The 21,560-nt window shown below is 38.4% G+C and overlaps 1 protein-coding gene across 2 annotated transcripts; it reads left to right on the top strand.

The window, feature by feature from the left end:
• Positions 1-181: 181 nt before the first annotated feature.
• Positions 182-21,429, top strand: ACP1 (acid phosphatase 1). 2 transcript variants are annotated; one of them, XM_065730764.1, is made up of 6 exons: positions 182-264; positions 13,283-13,356; positions 13,637-13,750; positions 17,326-17,387; positions 19,985-20,090; positions 20,938-21,429. In XM_065730764.1, the coding sequence occupies exons 1-6, from the start codon at positions 222-224 to the stop codon at positions 21,013-21,015; spliced, it is 477 nt and encodes a 158-aa protein (XP_065586836.1). In that variant the 5' UTR covers positions 182-221; the 3' UTR covers positions 21,016-21,429. The 2 variants fall into 2 exon arrangements, with proteins under 2 accessions (XP_065586836.1, XP_065586835.1); XM_065730763.1 differs by lacking the exon at positions 13,637-13,750 and adding an exon at positions 13,468-13,581 and having other exon boundaries at positions 20,938-21,428.
• The last annotated feature ends 131 nt before the right edge of the window (positions 21,430-21,560 follow it).

The raw sequence follows: 21,560 nt of genomic DNA, 5'->3' as shown, positions 1-21,560 counted from the left end.
ACCCGCCTCATTTTTTAAGGTTTACCATTTATAGAAAAATAAAGTAAAAATCGATGTATTCCGGTGTTGTTGTTTTTTGTTTTGTGGGTTGGGTTTGGTTTTTTCTTTGCATTAACTGTGTTTTTTTCGATCAGGCAAAAGTCGCGGACGCCTATAGCCGTAAAGCCAGGCGGCGCGGCTGCACGCCAGGTCCCTGTCGCGCGGTCGTGCCCGAGGGGAAGATGGCGGCGGGGGAAGGGAAGTCCGTGCTCTTCGTGTGCCTGGGTAAGCACCGGGCACCGGGCCGCGGCAGGGGGCCCCTGGGAGCCGGCGGAGTGCGGAGTAGTCCGTCCCGGCTCTCTCGGCTGTGTTGGAGGGACTGAGTCGGACGGAGCGAGCGGGTGCCGCTGCCTCTGTGCGGATGGGGGCCGCCGATAGGAAATAGCGGGTGAAACGCGGCGCCGGTGCGCGTGGAGTTGGTGTGGGGACTGAGCTTTCACTGAGTGCGGCGAGCAGCTCTGGGTGAGGGCAGAAGGCGTGTTGTACAGTGCGGAACTGCTCGAAGGAAGAAGTGCGGGCAGCGGGCCTTTTAAAACAGGCAGACGCATGTGCTTTGCGGTGTGAATTGCACACAGTTCACAGTGTTACCAGAAACGGAAGCGTGAAGAGACCAGAAAGGGTTTGGATGCTTTCCCGAAGTTTGGCTGCCGATAAAGAAATCGGTTATTTCTTCTTCCTCGCAGCTGCACGTTTGCTAACCTGTCTGCGTGGCCGTGCGCTTTTTAGTGTATTCTCAAAGCTTCTCATCCCTGGTGGGAATGACAGACTTACTGATCTTATGCGGTTTTAGCGCGGCCTGTTTCCTGGTTGTTTTAGTTTTATGTGGTGAGAGGTGCTCCCTTTTAGTCCTTGGCGTTTGGACAGTTTCATTGCGAAACCACTAGTTGATACAGTTTTAAACCATTTTTCTATTGTAATAGGAGAAATTGAGGTTCCTTAAACAGTGAATGAAGAGTTTAGTTTCGTGAAATACATTCTGATGTTTACCTTACAGTAAAACTAAGCTGTAATAATAACCTGGGGAAGAAGTTCTTTAGATAGTAAGTCATCAGTTGCTGTATGTTTGGGCACCTGTAGCCTAGACAAATATCTCTGTGTAAAAACATGTAGTGTGGATCCTTCTCTCTAAATAGTATGTTCTGAAGGCAGTGGCATTCTTCATGAAACAATCTGTATATCTACAGGCCTGTAAGTATGTGATGGTGATTTGCTCTGTAACAGGTTCCTCATCCAGTTGAGGAACTGTTCTTAGTGAAGGATAGTTTAGGTGTGGATTGATACTAAATTTGAGGAAAGGATGAACAAATCACACAGGATCACAGAACTGTATCACAAAAGACTGATGTTTTTTATACTAATTTTTTTAAATAAATACATTTAAAATTTCTTCTTCTGTGTTCCTGGGTTATTAAAAAAAACAACACAACACGTAGCCTAAGAGCATGCAGCATGTGACATAAGAGCTAGTAGACATTAAAAACACTTCCTTTTTTCTGGTCAAGTATATGGTAAGATTTGAAAGCAATTTGTTCCTTCTTCCACAGTAAGTTTGCTTAATATCTTTTAATTATTCTTGAAAAGTGATGCGTCTTAGTACATTTTTTTCTCCAAATTTTGATTAGAATAACCTGTTGTTGTTGCTGAAAAGAGTGCTACTAAATAGATATCTGGAACTGCATTGAATTGTAGTGTTCTTTCCTTTTTAATGAAACATATTCAGATGTTCTCTCACATTCAGTGAGAGCTGATCCCCAAAGGGTCGAGCCTTCAGTTCACATTATTTTTGAAGAAGCCAATTACTGAAGTATCCATTTACAGTGTTGGTTTTTTTGTAATGAGAAGTTATTCATTAATGAGATTATATTTTATTGTGTAATGTGGATAATTACATTAATGATAAGAGTTCCTTATCATTGAGAAATAAACTGAGGATCCAGGAGCATGTTTAATTACAGTATATGTAACAGTACCAGGAACTATTTTTTTTTTTTTTTTTTTACATTTAAGGCAAATAAATGTTTTAAATTGAAGGTGAGCCAGAAATTACTTTTCTCTTTATACACGTATGCAACTTATCTAATTAATGATTGAGCTCTGTAAATGAACTTAGTTATGTAAGTAAGCCTCTTTTGTGTCTTGTCCACTGTAATGTGAAAAGCTGTATGGGCATCTTAGAACAGGAACTAAATTACTGTTCTCTGTATGTGTGTGGAAGTAGTTATTGTGTAAATGGTTAAGCAGATTTTTTTTGGCAGGGCCCTGAAAAAGTTAGGTTTGCTGTGAATCACTGAGTGTGAATGTTGGCATTGGAAATTGCGTAAAATCTTTTCTAAAATGACAGTAAATGTATTGGCTATGAGAAGGCTGTGCTATAATTAGAGAGATTTTAAGTTTTCTGGTTCAGTTTTCACAACCCACAGTGTTTGCTTGTAAATGTAGCCAGGAGGAAGGCAGTAGTTTTGGTAAGATGTTGAAGTATTCATTGTGAACAGCTGCTGTAATGAGGGTTCTGACAACGGGAGCTAAAGCAGTTTTTAGAGAAAAAGGGAATGGGAAGCTTTTAGCTCGCTGAGAAAGGCGTAATGACCCAGTAGTTGATAACTGAGAATAATTGATCTTGCTACAGGGGAAGATTTTTAAAATGTGAGTATTGAGTTTGTTAGCTGATGACCTGATTAGCATGAATCCTGGCAAGTGACATCGTTATTGACATTGATTAAACTGGCTAAGCCATTTTTGTCTAAGGACTTTGAGACCTAGCGCTCCTATAAACATCTTTTAGGTATCCTGAACTAAAATTGAGTTCTACTTAGACTTGTACAATTGTATGCTAGCATACAGCAATTTTACTGTTTTGGTAGTGAGGGGAATATGTGGAAGTTAGGTCATTCACATATGAGAGGGAGTCCTAAATGACTGTACTGTGAGCTTTAGACAATACCCAGAGAGACAGTTAAGCCCCAGGCACTAATCTAGCATCACTTAATTCAACTTGTTTCTCAGCCACTTCTGGAACTGAAGCTAGAGAAGGGTCCAGAAATGGTCAACTCATAGGGAGAGGCCTGATGTCACTTCTTTTGATTTGACTTATCTTAACCAGTCCTGGAACTTAAGCAAGAGAAGGTTCAAGAAATCCAGGAACTGAAGTGTATAAATACGGGCTTAGGGGACAGACCCTCTCTCTGCCTTTGGCTGTTCCAACTTGATGTTTATGCAGGGACCTTGAGTGTTATTTCACCTTGATCCATCCTGAGGGGATTTGCAAATCTTAGTCACTCTCCCTTTCCCACAGGTGGGACGTAGGACGTAATTGCAGGATCCCCTCAGTGTTGAAAGGTGCTAAAGGATACCAACATTCCACCTGGTAAGTGTGAGTGGGGAGAGCTGGGAAGTGGCCTCCCAACTATAAGCTTGGAGAGGTAGGAGCAGTGGAAAGCCGTGGCCACTTTGGAAATGCTCCCATTTTTGAAAAATTGAAGTAATATGATGTGTGCCTCATCCTCTAGGAATGGCAGGGGCCTGTATTGTTAGACATGATCCAAATGCCCTGGAGATAGGATTACAACACTTGTGAAAGAATGAAAAGTGTGACTAGGGAAAGGGGAAGCCATAGTGTGTTCTGTGTTGGGAGCAGCATTAGTGAAGGCCTGGAAGGAGAGGTGCCTGATTAGACAAACTAATGATTAAATAGTTAAATCCTTGCAAGAATGAATAAAAATCCCACAGAGCCAACAAATTGCTGAATGTAATACCATTCAGTAACTCCCTGTGGCTCTGTCATATACATTCAATGGATGAAATTGTTCAGTCCAAACTAGGATGGGAGAAAACAAGGAGCTCCAGACAGGACAGACCTTGAATCTGTTCCAGATAGTGAACTAGGATTTTCAAGCCTGGATAAATAAAATGACAAACAGAAGCTGGATTCAAGAGCCCTATGCCCAATTAGTAGTTGAAAATGAGTCGGGAGAAATTTCATCTTGAGAATGAGGAAGCAGTGATGAGGCCATTAATAAATCAGAGACTAATGATAATGGCCAAGTGGGAGACCCCTGCAAGTTATTACCTGAATGGTGCCATACACAGTGGCTGAATTTTTAAAAAGCTGAGAAAAATACACTAACTCAAGACTGAAGTGGAATATGGAGTATGTGTGGAGTGTGTCACTGACCGGTAGTGATTGAGTTTTACTAGCAGAGGGTGAGGCTTGGGGTCTGGAATTTTCTTAACTACTGATGACCCAGCAGAGCTGTGGTCTTTAAGTCAAGAAAGGGTGATCCAGCATGTATTGAGACCTCAACTATGAACCGTTTGATTAAAACTTTGCAGAAGGCAGCTTTTGTTCAGTTAATGCATGATGTGCAGTCAGCAGCCTTCCCAGATGTTATCAGTTGTTAATTCCTGTAGAATGGCTCCCCTGATGTGAGGTCTGCCTGATTATTTGAAATTATATGCAATACAGTTACAAGACTGTTTGTGGGATGCATTAGTTCAGTGAGTAGGGCGATGAGGCCTAACAAGGAGAAGCTGTGATGTGTGGATAAATGGCCCTAGAGTTAATAAATTATGGTGGGAGAGTGGGTTTTAGGGGAGGAGTTACTAGGTCTAAACTTTCAATTGGAAGTGTAGAACAGCAGGAAAATTGCCTCCGTCCATTCCCCGTGGGAGCAGGGGAAATCAGCTGAAGGATTGGAGATGGGGGTCCCTCAAGAGTTGATGAATGGCCTGTCTACAACAGCATTAGAAATCTTATCTGAGTGTGGCAAGATGAATGAAAGTGCACCCTAGCAGTTGGCAGAACCCCTTGTGAAAAGTAGAAGGAAGGATCCCTAAGTGATGTAACAATAACTGCCTTTGAGATGCTTACTGCATGTGAATAGGACTTGATTGATCTTAGGATAGGGAACTAGGTGTGCTGTCCCCATAAGTGAGCTGGAGGTTGGCTGTTGTGTCCATTTACAAAGGCTCACAGTAAGCAATGAGGGAGACTTGCTGATTGCTTTCCTCCTTGGTCCCCTTAAAGCCCCAGTTAATGTTCCTGGTAGGCAGGGATTATCAAATATTAGCACTTAGGATTGATGTCGCTAACTGCAGTAGCATAGTTGCTGATAAAAAACAGATATGAGTTACAGATGTATTTGTGAATTCTGAACCTCAATTGACTGCTCAGGTCAAGTGTTGGTTGCCTGGAGACGAAACTGCAACTGACACTATTAAGATATTAGGAGCCTTGCTGACAAACATCTTGGGGCTTGATTTGCTTAAAGGATGTGTGTGGTTAGAATGGAAGGGAAGCAGTGGTTATTTGATCTTTGCACAGCACCTGAGCAATCTCTCAAAACTGCACCTGAATTTCCCTCCTATATGATAGTGAATGTAAAGCCATACTCCCCTTCCTCTGAGAGCATGAGTAGGAGTTGCCACAGTGATATCAGAATTAAGGGAAAAGGAAATGATTGTCTCAGTACGTGCTGCCTACGGTTCCCTGGTATATCTGGTCCTTAAATGTAATGAGAAACAGTGACTGGCCAATGATTAGTGCAGACTGAATGCTACCACAGGTCCCTTCATTGCCATGGTACTTAGCATGGCCTAACTGGTTGTAACCAGACAGGCGCAAGCTCATCAGCTTCTAGCAAACATTGGTGTGAAATATGTCTTTATATTCCCCTTATGGGAAGCAGATAGAGAGCATTTTGCCTTTACCTGGGAAGGCATGCAGTTTACTTTTACATGCCTCCTTCAGGGGTGTTGCCATTTGACAACATTTGCTCACAATGTGTTATCACAAAAGCTTGCACAAATTACTTAGAAAAGAGGGAGTCTGAGTATACCAATATATGGACAATATATTGTTTGGGATCCTAACTGAAGTAGTACTCCAAATTCCAACAGAAGGTATAAATCCTGTCTTCAGAAGTAAAGTTTCTGGGCATCTGATGGAAGGGAGGAACAGTGTGTGTTCCCCCTGAACCTTTAATCACCTTTGAACAGGTGAAAATGCCTGAAAGTAAGAAAGAGTTAGCACATACTCTAGGTTTATTAGCATTTTGGAGAAAACACCTCTGATTTTTCCATCATAGCTTGTACCTTATGTGATTTAACTTGTACAAGTGCCTGCTGGGAACATGCCTCCATTCATAAGGAGCACTTAAAGTTGACTGTTGAAGTGGAGTATACCAAGCTCTTGAACCAACCCCCCCCAATTGATCTGCTTCACATTAAATGGAGTTTTGCAATCATTAGTTCATCAATACATATGTGACGGAGTGGGCCTAAAGGCCTGTTTGGCTCTCTGCACTCAACTTCAAAGATGTAGAGAAATGTTATTCAGTCTGGGAAAAGGACGTTTCTGTGGTTAACCTAGCGATACAGAAAGCTGAGAAGATGGCAATATCCAGTCAATTTAAGAGGACCTTCTAAGGTCTTAAAACCATTCTAGATAGTGTCAGAACTTAGGCAGTCCAACAGGCAACAAGAGATAATACTCTCAAGAGTTTGAAATTGTGGTTTAGCTTTTTGCCTAAACCCAAGTCTGTTCAGTTGGATGACAGAAGCATCTTTATTGCCGCAGTGGTTCAAGAGCAGGCACAGGATGAAGGGATCCAATGGATTTTCTGTACTCTGCGCATATGCAGTGGTGTTGATAAGTCTACCAGTGGCTTCTTGAAACTGGATTTAAGGTCCCTTGAGACTAGGTGCACACAACAGATGACCAATACAGTAACAAAGGTTAACAGCCATTGTGGAGTTAGTGGCTGGGTGTGACTCTGCGTTCTGCCCTAAGGCCCCATCCCTGCTCCCTGGGAAAGGAGAACAGGATACTGTGAAGTCATTCCACACTACCCAGGACTGCGCAACCTAGTGGACGTGCCAATGGTAGGACAAGTGCCTCTGACCCTAAGAACTTCCCTTTATGCTTGAGTGGCCACTGGTGCACATGGGAAGGACCACCAGATCCTTACCCAGTGGCTTGTTCTATCTTTTTAACCATTTGCTTTTTAAATGTGTATGTATCTTTCAGGTGTTAGAAACCCATCGTGGGACTTGACGTTTTTTGTCCTTGAGTGGATTGTTATTGTTGGCTTGATTTTGTTTGGCTTATATTTGTATTTGACTAGGGAAAAATGGATTGGAAAATTTGCTGTTTCACAATTAGTATTGGAATAATAGGATCGCTGGGGGAACCTCCCAACCTAGCTTGGGAATTGATACAAGGATTTATGCATATCTGGAATTACACAAACCAAGGGATATGCGTTGCCCTCCCTGGTTCAATTTCTGAAGGTTTTAATTTCACTCTGATTTGGGTAAATTTTGGGGGCATGTTAAAAAAAGAACTGGATAATCTTAACAAGACAGAGGGGAATGCCACGTGGGGAGTGGTCAAATCCCCTTTCCTTGATCAGAAGGAAGGGCAGCCATGGGTGAGAAACGGGACTTGGGTAAAGCATGAAAGAGCCTTTTACCAAATCCCAAGCAATTCTACTTGGAATAATTTGTGGAATCAAACATGTTATCGATCACTGATAGTTAACTCAACCATATTGCGAGAAAATACCACCTCTATCCCTTGCACCATTGTGCCATGGTGGGATTCTCCTCATGAGGGAGGATACTTTGAACACAAATATAATTTACGCTGGGATGCAAATTGGTGTATACAAGTTCCTAGCAGGCCAGGCACCACACAGCCCATCAATCATACCACGTATGAATGGGCCTGGTCCCTAAAACAAATATTTGACCCCAAAAGTCCCCTGTCATCAACTTCAGTTCTCCCCAGTGGGGAAAGTCTACACTGGGAAGTTGAAAAGGATGACTGTATGGACAATATTGCCTTTCTTCCCACTGGAGAAAAACTGTGCTGGAAACTGGATCATAACCGAAGGAGTGTTCCCCAAAATAATGAAAAACCAGAGGGATCCCTGCTAAATTGTTCCCATATGTTAAATTGTTCAACAGGGGCGGGTGACCCTCTGGAAACCTGGTACATTCCAGAAATAAGAACCTTTATTCGAGATATGTGTGTTTGTTGGGGATATCCTAATTATGGTTATCAGAACAAAGATGACCGATGTAATGGCTCTTTTATAGACCCAAAAACTGCACTGTCCTGTGGCATTCCACTCACACATGGCCCAGACCAGCAAAAGAGCTGGACTGCTGATGAAGTACAGCAGGAAGTGCCCAAGGGTGACCTGTACCAGTGTCCACAGGCAAAGTATCCGGCCCCACAAGGGACTGTGTGGGCATGTTCAGATGGAAAAATGTACTCTCACCTGAATGTGTATGACATGGCTGGATTGGTATGTACTGTCGGTATTCCCTCCATGTGCCCTTCTAGAACATTTAGTTACATGTCTCGTCGTAACAGCAGGGTACAGAGAAGCCCTAACAGTCCTACAGACGCTCAGGAATGGATTAAAGGGGTCTATGTTCCTGATTATTATACGTGGGGACAAAAGGTCAGTGTACAGCTAGAGGCGTTCCTTCCACCAAGTGGAGATACTGAACAGCACCAGCATGTTCTAGAAAGTTTAACTTGGCAGGCTTATGTGCTGAGGAATTGGACTGAACGCGCATCTGGAGAGCTCACTTTACAGGTTCAGCAAGTATCAAAAATGACTTTGCAAAACCAGTTAGCCTTAGACATGTTATTATTAAAGGAGCATGGGGTATGTGGAATGCTGAATTTAACAGACGGGGAATGTTGTATCACCATTCACAATGCCACCACTACCATAGCTGAGGCCCGACAGAAAATGAAGGAAATCGCCCAGCAGGCTGGTGAGCTTTTCCAGGTCGTACAGCCAAAAGGCTGACTGAACAGACTGAGCCCCAGATTGTGGATGGCATTGCTGCTGAAATCTTCTGGCCTCGTGGGGTGGGGAAGGTGGCTTGTAAATACCAGTCTTATAATGTTGTGTGGGTTTTTCATTCTAATGGTGGGCCTTGCAGTTATTCCCTGAAAACTGCAGATTAGTCAGATGTAATTGTCAGCAGGTCAATGCCTACAGAATAAGTGTTCGATAGAAATCTCCCATGAAAGTTTATGTATGGTTCTTGACTGTTATTTCACTCTCATCCATCCTGAGGGATTTTAGTCACTCTTTCTGAGCCAGTCTTAGTCACTCTCCTCAAATTTGGGTGGAATGTGACAGGGTAGATACACGTTTACATATCCAACTGAATGCAAAGTATCATTGAGGTAGAGTTGAACACAAATAAGATACAGCGAACCATGAAATTCAGACAGGAATTTGAGTATGTAACAGCAGAGAATAGTTAGATTTTTAGATGCTTGCTGAAGAGGACTAGATGATAAATTACTGAATTATACAAATTACAGTACGAAGCGCTATTACAGTGACTTAGGTGAACTGGCCATGCAGGGAGCTGAAAGTGTGTTTTTAAATGTGAGAGAATGAAAGCTGGTAAAACTTTCTCCTTTGTTATTCCCTCTCCTTTTTCTAACAGAAGAGGAGAGCATCTGTTGTTATTTGAGAAGACAAAGAGTGTGAAAGAGTTAGAGAGCTGAATAAGGAACAATGAAAATACAAAACAGATTGAAAGAGCAAGTGGATGACAAGATCAGCAGTATGTTGAGATGAGCTATGGTCCTGAGCCTGAAGTGCAATCAAGTTGTCTTTCATGTTGAGATAAATGATGCTTACATTTCTGTTCAGGAATAAATCAAAGATTAATGCATGGTCTGGAATAAAAGCTCAGATATCCAACACTGGTTTGATAACCATCAGTAGAACTCTTGTTTATAGAAAATGAATGAGGAAGCATGATTTTATAAAAGCATTCAACAAACGGTTTCAATACTGATTGTGTAATTGAGGTTAGCTAGTTAATGAATTAGGAATAGTAATGTTATGTTAATTTTTATTACTGAAATATTAAGTGTACTAATGAAGTTTACTGTTCATTTGGAGTTGTGTAGTATCATTCACACAGAGGGAGGCGTACAAGAAGGTGAATGGCCTCAACAGCTGCTGTAATGGAAACAGGATTTAAGTATAGAAGGGAGACTTAAAGGAAGTCTGTTTTGAGGAATAGAAAAAAGGGGCAAGTTAGAAGTAGGAGATTGTGATCATAAATTTGTTACGTGTGAAGGAACCAGCTGTGGTCATAGAAAGTTATCTTTGGTTATCTTTGAAAGAGCTATGTAAATATTTTGGAATTTTTTTCTTTTTTTAAACTTTTCCTGGAGTATATTCTTTGGTTTTATTTGTGAGTATTCAGGAATTCAAAATTAATATTTATTGAATTTATTTAAGTTGGCTTATCCTTACCTAATCACTCCAGTTAAATTCATTTCATGAGGAAATCAGAAGCTTGGTTTGTTTAGTTTAGCATAACTGCGCTTGACAAAGATTCTGTATCTGTTGAAGGAAAGAAAGATTTTTAAGCTATGGAGTGATGTTAACCAAGATCAGATGAGCGTTGGCTTTCAAGAATAAATACCAAGTGGGAATTGGAATGTTTCTGGCTACTTGCAGGAAATTAGTTTCTGGAGTACCCTTTAAGATAGATGATGCTTTTAAAGGAGAGCCTGATATGTTTATAAGAGAAGTGATGCTGTATATGCTTGCAATATCAAAGGACTGGACTCATTGACTTCGAAGGTTCTTTTCTGTCTTATGATATATGTTACCATGTTACCATCTGTTTCCTGTTAAAATGATAACCATTTACTGCATTCGATTCAATAACTTTTTTTTGATCTTACTATGTTCTTTAACATTTTTATAATAAATATTAATCTCTTGTCTCATAAATAAAAAAGCTTTTCCTGTTTTATTTATTCTTTCAAGACCAATTTTTACTTACTTTGAGTAAATTATTTTCAAGCAAAGGAAATAGTACATTTTCCCCTAGAAAAAGATCTGCTGCCATCAGAGTTCATTTAATGTTTCAACACAGTTGTTTTCCCAGCAGTTAGGCAGTTACTTTTGCCCATTTAGTGGTTTGATGTTCTCTAAAACTTGTGCCTGAGTGGCTCATTTCCCACTTGTTTTTCCAGTAGTTGATGTGATTGTCAGCAACTTATTAAATGCTCAGACAATAGCAACTTCTTCTTTTAGTAGTGAGTTATCCAGTTTGATATTTTGCTAAGTACTTGATCTGTAAATCTCTTGCTACCAGCAATATAGTTCTATTTGTGGACATTTCATTACTGTTTGGGGTCTGGTAAGCATTTTATTTGTAGCAGAATGGTGATCATTGTGATTTTTTTTAAAGGTGTGGAATTGACTTCTACCATTTGTGGTATCTTAATGCTTACGTACTCAAAAATCAGAGGTGAATGAAGTCACACATTCTGTTTGATGAAAAGTTTTGTGTGGTTTATTGTGCATGTGGATAACGTGTCAGCTTTGAATACACATCTTGTTTGAATAGATGTAGGATGAAAAGGTGGTAAGAGTTTGAGTATCAGTTGAGTATATTTATTTATTTGCTGTAGAGATTTATGTATTTTTTCCCTCAAAGAGAATATATTTTTACATACATGTCCAGAAGATTTGCCTTAAATGCTTAGCCTAGTTATATGCAGGTTCAACAGTGGAGCAGAAATACTATAGAATTATTATTTCTAGTTTTTAATTGGGCACTATTTCATTGTTGAAATAGATCTTGCTGAAAATAAGGTTAGATCAAGTGGCTGCTGTAATCTGAGGCTGTTTGAAGGCAAGGCATTATGTATTTATATAATAAACAACCTTGACTGTTGGCTGATTGATGGTACTTCAGCTTTGCTATCAATTACCTTTCATTACTAATTCTTCTTTTTTGGACCTAAAAAAACCCCTGCAAACATCTGTAATACTCATTTTCCTGAATGTTCATAAACATGAGTGTGATAAAAATAAGTTCTTTACTTGTTAATCAAACCGTCTTGAGACAGATGTGTCAGTGTTTTTCAGTGTTTTTTCTGAGAGTTACGTAGTTTGTAGAAGTCTCAAAATAGATATATAAATATTTTATCTAAAAACTTTGTAGTCTGTGCAAATTGGAGACACAGCACTTAGTTCTAACACCTGGACAATGAACAACAGATAGCAGTGACCTTCTAAGAAACTGCAAAAGAAAAATAAGTGAAAATCTCCTCTTAAGTGCGCATGATCAGAGCTGAAGAGGACTGCAGCCTTCATCATCTCGATCACCAGGAGGCAGAGAACGACCCCCAAATAACAGCCGGCACAGCCCAGGAAGAGACAGATAAAACACGAATGCAGAGATAAGAGACAATAAAAAGAGGGATCGGGAGGCCGCTGCTGTGCGCCTCTGGTGGAGCGGAGACTCCTGGCTGCCCAGCGCTGTTTTGCTCAATTACTGCTTGCTCAATGAATTCCTTACTATTGGCAACGGTGTGTATCGTTCTCTTCACACCTATAACATGGGGATCTTATTAATGCTTATAAATACCTTAAGTGTGGGAAACAAACCTCTTTTCAGTGGTCTGTGGGGACAGGATGAGGGGAAGTGGCATAGGATGTTTTGCACCGATATGCAAAAGAACTTCAGGATGAGGGAGCAGTGGAACAGGCTGCCCAGGGAGGTTGTGGAGTCTCCTCTGGAGATACTCATGATCCATCTGTGCAGCCTGCTGTACGAGGCCTGCTTTGGGAGAGGGGTTGGACACAGTGATCTCTGGAGATCCCTTCCAGCCCCTCAGTTCTGTGTTTCAGAGTCTATGTAATTGAGCTCTCTTTTGAGGTTGGGGAATGGGCTCTTGATAAGGGTTCAGTTTGACGTGCAGTGACTTCCCTTCAGCAATCAGAAGTGCTGATGCACGTTGTTCAGCCTTTTCACTATGTTGGTTCCAATTGTCCAAAATTTTTCTGTTAATAGATGGGTAGCAATGTAAATACTTGAGGCAAATACTTACAGACTCTGTAGTGAAGCATTAGCTGAAATTTACCGGCACGTAGGAAAATGATTTGCTGCCATTTAACATTTGTAAGTTTTCCCAATCTTTTGCGATCAGAGAACCTTTGTACAGGAGAAGTACCCCTCCTATTTATTTTAGCAAATTGTATGTTTTCATTTTATAATATGCATTTCAGGAGACAGATGGATATTATATTTCCCCTTTTGCAGAATCTCCTGGGTTATAACATAAGCAATCCACATTGTACCCAAATAAAAATCTTTCATTTGAGCTGTGCTGACAAGTCCTCACGATTACTGAAATTTTGTTTTTAATCACTTTGATCTCCTATTTCTATAGGAAACATATGCCGCTCTCCAATAGCTGAAGCAGTTTTTAGAAAACTTGTAACTGATGAAAAAGTTGAAAATAAGGTAAGCTGTTTATTTCTGTTCCTGCCTATGAAACAAGAGTATTCTATCCAGTTAATACAAATATAAGCAGTGAGAAAGGAAACATAAAATCATAAATTTGTTTTTCTGTAGTGGAGGATAGACAGTGCAGCGACATCTACCTATGAAATAGGAAACCCTCCTGACTATCGAGGACAGACTTGCATGAGGAAGCATGGCATTACCATGAATCATATTGCCAGGCAGGTACTGTACTTTAATTTTCTTTAAATATCTATATGTATTTGTTTTATTCCTACAGTGGATGACAGACAGTGCTGCTGTTTCAGACTGGAACGTGGGGCGCTCCCCAGATACAAGGGCTTTAAGCTGTCTAAGAAATCATGGCATTGAGACAGCACATAAAGCACGACAGGTAGAAGAGAGCCTATTTTCTTTCTCGTTCATACCCCCCCATGCTTTGTTTAGCCCTAACCATTATATTCACAAAAGTAATTTGACCAGCGCATAGCTAAGCATCAAATAATAAATGATGTCTGCAGTTTTTCAAAGGTCTCTGAAGTGGCCTGACTCTTCCAGTTTAAGTTAGGTAATTTCTTGTTAAGTTTGATTGGAGGTGTAACTGGAAAGCATTGAAACACTTCCTCTGTTAAAATTCCTGCCTTCAGGTGTTTGCTGTTTGGGACATTTTCATAACTATTTTTTTGAATACTGTTTTAAGATGGACTTGATCTAGTAATTTGTGATGCTTCTTTTTGCAAGGAATTACATTTTTATTTAGTAGGTCCAAAAAGATATAGAATATCTGTTTACCATCACAAAAAGATTCTATTCTTCAATTAAAATCTGTAGAGTCTTGAATCGGGACATAGGCACTCAGACCCAAGATTAATAAATACTGTTGGCGATATTTCCAGAAATACACATAGCATTGAAACATTGTTAAGTCAGAGGCAGGTTTCATGCTTAGTGAAATCCTCTAACAAAACCGCAGCTCAACTCAGTCTTCACTAACAACAACAACAAAAAAGAGCATATTTCCATTATGATTCTGGAGGGATCAGAAATAAGTGTGTCTGCATGTATGTAAATCATTCAGATGCTGAAATAAATGCACATAACTTATTTCAGTTAACTACTCTCTGGATGTAGGTTATTCCTTTAGGGCTTGACCTTTAGTTAGCTTGAGATTATGCCACTAGTTCTACTGACGAATAGATCAAGTAGTTTTGTTATTGTCTTTTGTTTCTGATCCCTGCAGAATTTTACCAGACTTCATAAGGTCATATTTCTTCACTTTCAAAAACTTCATGTTTAGTTCTTCAGTTTTTTTTTTAAAGTAAATTCCCTCAATTAGTCAGATGCTTTCTGCTGACCTTTCCTGATGCTAATCTCTATTACATAACAACGCAAACAGGAATGAGCGCAGTACAACTACAGATATTTAAGGTTTTACGATTAAAACAATTACCAGAAAAGGTCTGTTGTTGTGATTTTCTGGTGGTTCTGCATTCGCTGATATTAGTGCTTACAAACAGCATTATTTATTGTTATGCAAGCTAAATGGTACTCAGGTTAATCACTGACTGTTTCAGTCACTTGTTTGTTTTCTTAAAAGATGAGCCTTGGAAACTTGAGAATTGGGTAGTTAAACTAAAGCAAGGCATCCGAAAACATCTGATCCTTTGCCTTGAAACAACTCGATATACCCTCCTTTGGCAGAGTAAGAATGAAAGCCCCTTAGTAAAGATAATTGATAATATGTACATTTGGTTAATGAAAAGATTTCTGAAGTAGAAGAGTCTAAAATGTTAAAATGCATAGGGAGAGGGAATTAAAAAGAGACAATAAGTTGAAAGAGTAACAAGATGAAAACATAAAATCATTCCAGCACAAGGAAACTGATTTTATTTTTAAATGAAATTAGTTCTTAAACTGCACATAGCTGTTTGTTGTACTGATGTTAACCTTAGTACTTTTGACAAATGGTCTCTGCTGATATTGCAAACTAAGTGGACCTGACACACTCTCGTGGTACCTCCAGAGAGGGACTGAAGAGTATGATTTTACAGAGAAACCCGAGGATAGAGATTCTGTATGATTTTGTAGCTTCAGAGCAGATTGAGAAAGATTTAATCTAAGAGCTGCAGAAATAGAAAGGAAGGATTTTTTTCTTCTGTTGTCTCATACTGTCATAAGATGATGACCTCATTGAGTTATCCTCTTCGTTCCTGTGGAAAACTGTTACCCAGTGAAAAGCAATTCCTATGCATAATTATGATAATCACGGATTGTATCTTCTTATATACTAAACTCACATATGTGCTACAAGAATAATTTTAAAGAAGATAGAATGTTAAACTGGTTGCATCCTACCATCATATATAATGACAGTTCAAGTGAATTTTAAATGGAAGTGAAGTGTAAATATATGTATAAAATACATTAAAAATGTCTAGATAAAAATATTTAATGTCTTAGTTGTTGGTAGCTTGCTGTATGTGTATGCACCCATTGAAATTCTCTAAGCCTTCATGCACATAACAGAAATGCATTAATCAGTTTAACTTCTGTTCATGCTGAGGCAGAATTGATTTCAGTATGACTCATATTGAGCATTTGCCTTAAATGTGAAATTGAGATTAGAGGAAAGTTGCATTAAACATTGTTTCACAACGGGATAAATTTGAGGACTGCTGCATCTTTTTGGTTTAGATAAAGGAGATTACTACCCTGCTGTGAATGAAGGCAAATGCTTCACACAGATTGGAATGGCGATGCGTTTCCTGGTTGATGGTCTTTAGTTATGGTTATATACTTTTTTTTTTTAATGTAAAATTCCTCTTTTCTGTGTGGCTGACTGCTTGAGCACTTCATTTCTCCTCAGAACACACATTCATTTTTATGTCCTTTAGATTCTTTCTCTGAAACGATAGTTCTCATAGGATCTGGTATCTACTCAAGAGCACAAGCTACCCTCTAATCCTGTTGTAGGGCTGCATTTGTATTTGTGTTAATGCTGGTTCATAGGGTAATAACTGTCATATTGTCAAAGTAGAGAGAGATTGTGGGAAGTGTGTCAGGTGTGATTTTTGTTTCAAGTTTTCCCTATCTGTACAACAAAGAAATCCATGCCTACTTACTTTCTCAGGGGACAGTGTTTAGCACTGTAGAGCAAACAGAAGCAGCTTGTAGAGGCTTTGGTAGAGTTGCCAGGAAAACAGAGCTATTTCCACTGTAAAAATATTTTTGTAGGTCAGAAGCACTGCATGAATACAGCAAATATTTTTACAGTGAAAATAAACAAGTCTGTGTTAGCTTTCATCATTAACTCTTTATTCTCAAAAGCTTCCCCCTCCCACATCCCCCACCCCATGTGAAATGTTTCCTTTATGGCCTTAATCTAGTGATAATCCTTACAGGTTTTTCAGATACTCTGTGCATGGAAGTGTTTTTATCTGCTGTGTAATTTTTAGAAGTTAGAACTCTGGTTTCCAGGACAATGTGCCTGTTCTCTTACTCACTTATTGTTTTTTTAGGGCATCATTACCAAAGATACTTGTTAGACAAAACGGAAGGAACCTTTGAAATTTAATTATAGAATGGCTTAAGTTGGAAATGACTTCAAAGATCATCTAGTTCCAGTCCCCTCATGTGGGCAGGGTTGCAAGCCACCAACTTCATTTTTCTTTAATGTGGACTCACTATAAATTTTATTCAATTTATTCTTTCTTATGGAAGTATTAAGGAAAAATGATAACTTTTGCATGGAAACTTTGTAGAAATGGATAAATAATTATTGCAGAGTATATTTAAAATCTCTTAAATAATTATGAGTTGATGAAGACAAGCAGTTTTATTCTTTTGTCCTGTTTTTTTTTTTTATTTAAGAAATTAGAATTAGAAAACATGAAAACACCTCCCTTTTTTCTTTTCTTTATTTGAAATCATGCAATGTTTGTGAGCTAAAGTACATGTTTTTAATTCTAGGTTACTAAGGATGACTTCCAGACCTTTGATTATATACTTTGTATGGATGAAAGCAATCTAAGGTAACTATAAAGAAATTTTGAACAAATCCATATGGATTGCTGTAGTGCTAGCTCATGAGTCACTTTGAAGATAGAAGTCGCATTTCATTGCTCAGCGTTTCTTGGCATTTTTGTGTGTCTGTGTGTGAATGATAGGATTCTGCACTTCTTACATGTTTAACAAGCTAGAATCCAATGTTTTATTTGTGCGATATCTACTACTCTAGATTAAAGAAGAAGAAGCTTAGTATGTGTTATACAAGTGCAACAGATGCCTGTATAGTTATAAATGAGGACTTACTGTCTTTAGATTGAAATGATCTGGTTTTCTGATTGTGTAGGATCTGAAGGATTCATTGAAAACTGCAAAAGAGTTAAACGAGTTGCTTCCCACACACCTCCTTGTTTAATATGGAAATAAATTTAATCATTAGCTGGGGAAATCTTATTGTTTGCTTCTGCCTCCCATATTTTTAATTGTTTGTCTCTGAGATGGTTAAGAAAGACTTGAAGTAACTGCTTAGTGTAATCATTTGGATATCATTAGGGAAAATTTCTACTTATTATATACGTATGATTGAGGGTGAGCCTTAAGAAGTTAAAGGAGTCAGAGTGTTTTTAAAGACAGTAACATGTAGTGTAACAGGGTTTTACTTATTTTTTTATTATTGACGTATAAAGACTTTTAAGACCAGCACCTCTTATCTGAAGGAAGTACCATTTGTTGAATTTTCTGGCACCGTTTGAGTGACCTCTGTTACAACTTTCATTTATACATAACACTCCTGTCAGGCAAAGAGGTGACTAGCTCATCTATACTTTCATGCAAATTCTTAAATTGCTAATACCAAAGTAAGTTTTCATTTATGAATTAACTGCAGAGTAGAAGAAACATTACAGCTATAACAGAATTAAAGGCTTTGCAACTGCCATACTAGTAAGTTTTGTCTTGAATGTCCTCTCAATTCAGCCACTGTCTTAGGAATGCCTCTTTGTAGCTGGATTCAGGTGTAGATGTTATATAAGCCTGTCATATCAGAAAAGAATTTGGGATGTTGTTTTTCTGTAGTACTGGAAACAGTTGGCCCCTTCCTGTTCATTAGGTGATATACTGTAAGCCTTGGAGCAAGTGGTTGGACTTTGTCATAATCAGATGGATGCATAGGCTGCCTGTCTTCAAACAAACATAGTTCTTATCCTCTGAAAATATATTCAGCATTCACAGGGCTAGTTTTTGTTTGTTTAAAAAAAAATTTGCTCAAAATCTCTAATTTAAAATGCTAATTTCTTAGTTTATAGATAAATCAGCGCTCATCTCTTTGCTTAAAATGATATTGTGGTCTCATAGCTATTTTGACTTTCATAACTACGTGAAATTAATTCACAGAATCACAGAATTGTAGGGGCTGGAAGGGACCTCTAGAGGTCATCTAGTCCAGTCCACTTCCAAAGCAGGCTCCCGAGACCAGGTTGCACAGGTAGGCATCCAGGTGGGATCCATGCAAAGCAGATTCATTAATTAATTCAATTCTAATTAAGTAGAAGTTGGTTTCTTAAATCTGATTGTGCTTACTTTCTTTTCCTATGAAGTATAAAAAGTACTGCTAGTTGTAGTGTACTTTGGAATCTGTTAAGGAGAAGGTTACACTTCATTCATGCACGTTATCCCTAAAATTTAGAGATACAGTCTGGGCCTTCAAAGGCTCAGGTGAGTCTCAAAGAGTTCAACAAATCTTTTCAAAGAGTTCAACAACTCTTTGTAAGTATACTCTCAAAAAGTTACTTCTTAAGACCAATCACAAACCACTTTAAGCTTTTTAAGCATTGAACAAGTTTAATTCTGATTCGGTATGGAAAGGTATATTATAAAATTCTGAACGTGTTCTAGTATGCACTGAGCTTTTAATCTGAAGGTTATTAAAGGTGCATTTTAACTGCATTTGGGATGATGGATGGCCATTTGCAAGTTGACGAGGAAAACGCTGTTTCAGAACCATTCTGCTTTACCAGAGGGAGGCGATGGAAAAGATAGAACAGTTGCTAAAATATTGCAATATGTTGAAGTCGAGACAGATCTTAAAAGTGCATTTTTCTCTGCAAACTGAATGCAGAAAACTTCATGTGAGTTAGAATCATTATTGAGAGATCTTGCAACATAGCCATTTAAACACTATTTTGTAGGCCAAGAGCTCATAATTCTGAAAAAAAAGTAGTCTGCATTATTTTTGTTTAATCCAAGTTTATAATTGACACTGAAAGTACTTTGTGAATGATCTCTGAGGAAGAAGGTAAACTTGCTGTCACAAAGTTCTGTTAAGCCTTAAGTCAAGTGCCTGTTTGTTCTGGTTTTTTTTAATAGTCTGAAATAAGTTTCCATATGTTCTTGATATTGAATTAAAAAGACCAACAGGTAACAACAAATGAGGAAAGGAGGAGCAGGATAGAGTCCACAGAATTGACTGAGTCCAGAAACTTACAATTTTCCTGTGTGCCCTAGAAACTATCATGAGCATCTAACACTGATGCTGAAAAATTCTGAAGGGAAATTGATGGCAAGTTTTGTTTTGTTTTTGATGTTTGTTGTTGTTTATTTTAATTTTCTTTTTTTTTTCCTCAAGAGATCTGAAAAGGAAAAGCAACCAGGTTAAAGACTGCAAGGCCAAAATTGAACTGCTTGGGGCATACGATCCACAGAAGCAACTTATTATTGAAGATCCATACTATGTAAGAAATGATTTTGGTAGCTTGATTAAAGCCTGTGAATGTATAGTATATAATCTTGCCACATTTCACAGTTCTTACGTAACAAATGTATATATCATATATATCTATATATATATATATATATATATGATGATATGCAGTATAAATTATTGGAATAAGAAATGAAAACATGTCTCCATTCTATTTATTATTACTTAAGTTCATAATGCACCTGTATTTTGAATATTCAGTTAATCCCTGTGTGGTCAGCTTCCTTGCAAAGAAGAATGTAGTCACAAAAATAGAGACAAAGACAAGGAAATGATGGAAGAATTTGAGTACTATCAGCTAAGAGCAGCCCGTTAAATCAGGATTCATCTGTTTAGGAGAGAGAAGTGGATGAGTATGCAGTGGGCTTCTATAAAATCTTACTATCATGAGGAAATATCAGGAATTGCTGTACATTCCATAGGAAATAGAGAACATCAAATAGAGTACAGGAAGTAGATTCAAAACAAAAGTAATCATTTACACACAGTGAATTGTTAAACAGTGAAATAACATAACAGGATAATGTGAATGTAAAGGCGGGGTGAGGGAGGTGGGGAAACACCCCAAAAAGGCTTGTAAATTGAATGGGGAAAAAAAACCTGAACAAAGAAAACCAGCAATGAATCAAAGTTCATCTAGGACTGCTGAGTACAAAATCTGTTAGTTCAAATTAGCAAACAAGTACACTGAAACTGTCACCATGTATTTGTGCTGTTTTTGTTGTTTTATTTGCTGTTATTGACAGAAAACGCATTGGCAAAATGAGCCAGTATTGCTTTTCTTACCTTCTTTTTCCTCTTCTTTTTTTTTTTTCTAGGGGAATGAAAAGGACTTTGAAACTGTTTACGAGCAGTGTGTTAGATGCTGTAAAGCATTTTTGGAGAAGCCTCATTAATGTTTAATCATGCTGTTTCTAAAAGAAAATAATTAGCTTCTCCTGAAATATGTAAGCTTTCCTTGATTGATGTATTTAAATTGTAAAATTGTGCTTCCTTAGAAGATTCATAACTTTTTCAATTTAATTTTTTATTGTAGTTTTTGTCATCTAATTGGAAAAACAGATGTTGTAGATCAACCATTTTCTCACATATCAATGTAATAATAAAGTACTTGTTGAGAATAAATTTATCTGTAAACTTCCAGTGCTTTGTCAGAAGCACTAAAAAAAAAGGTCTTGCTTCTTTATTAGCTATAGAGAGTCAACTGAAGTTGTCTCATTGTGCCATTAGTGAGTTAGTTGATGCCAACTTTCCATATGTGAAATAGTAGTTCATGTATGTTAATTTAGGCTTGTCATCCCAGTATTATCAGACAAAAGGCTTTTTATGTTGAGTTTGGTGAACTAACTTCCCAAGGCAGGCATTGTTCTTAGCACTGTTTCAGAGTTGAAGCAAGCAGAACCTGTTACCAGAATCCTATGAAAATGGTTTGTTATTTAGG

This window comes from Cyrtonyx montezumae, unplaced genomic scaffold (assembly GCF_038088225.1).
Source record: "Cyrtonyx montezumae isolate F1298 unplaced genomic scaffold, pur_monq_1.0 scaffold_13, whole genome shotgun sequence".
NCBI classification, from domain to species: Eukaryota; Metazoa; Chordata; class Aves; order Galliformes; family Odontophoridae; genus Cyrtonyx; species Cyrtonyx montezumae.
Note: the sequence above shows the minus strand (reverse complement) of the source record. Positions and strands in the feature narration are given on the sequence as shown.

Coding starts and splice junctions, on each gene's coding strand:
- ACP1 (XM_065730764.1), top strand. CDS start 222: ATGGCGGCGGGGGAAGGGAAGTCCGTGCTCTTCGTGTGCCTGG. Junction 13,357..13,636: donor ATGAAAAAGTTGAAAATAAG/GTAAGCTGTTTA, acceptor TTATTCCTACAG/TGGATGACAGACAGTGCTGC. Junction 13,751..17,325: donor CAGCACATAAAGCACGACAG/GTAGAAGAGAGC, acceptor TTTTAATTCTAG/GTTACTAAGGATGACTTCCA.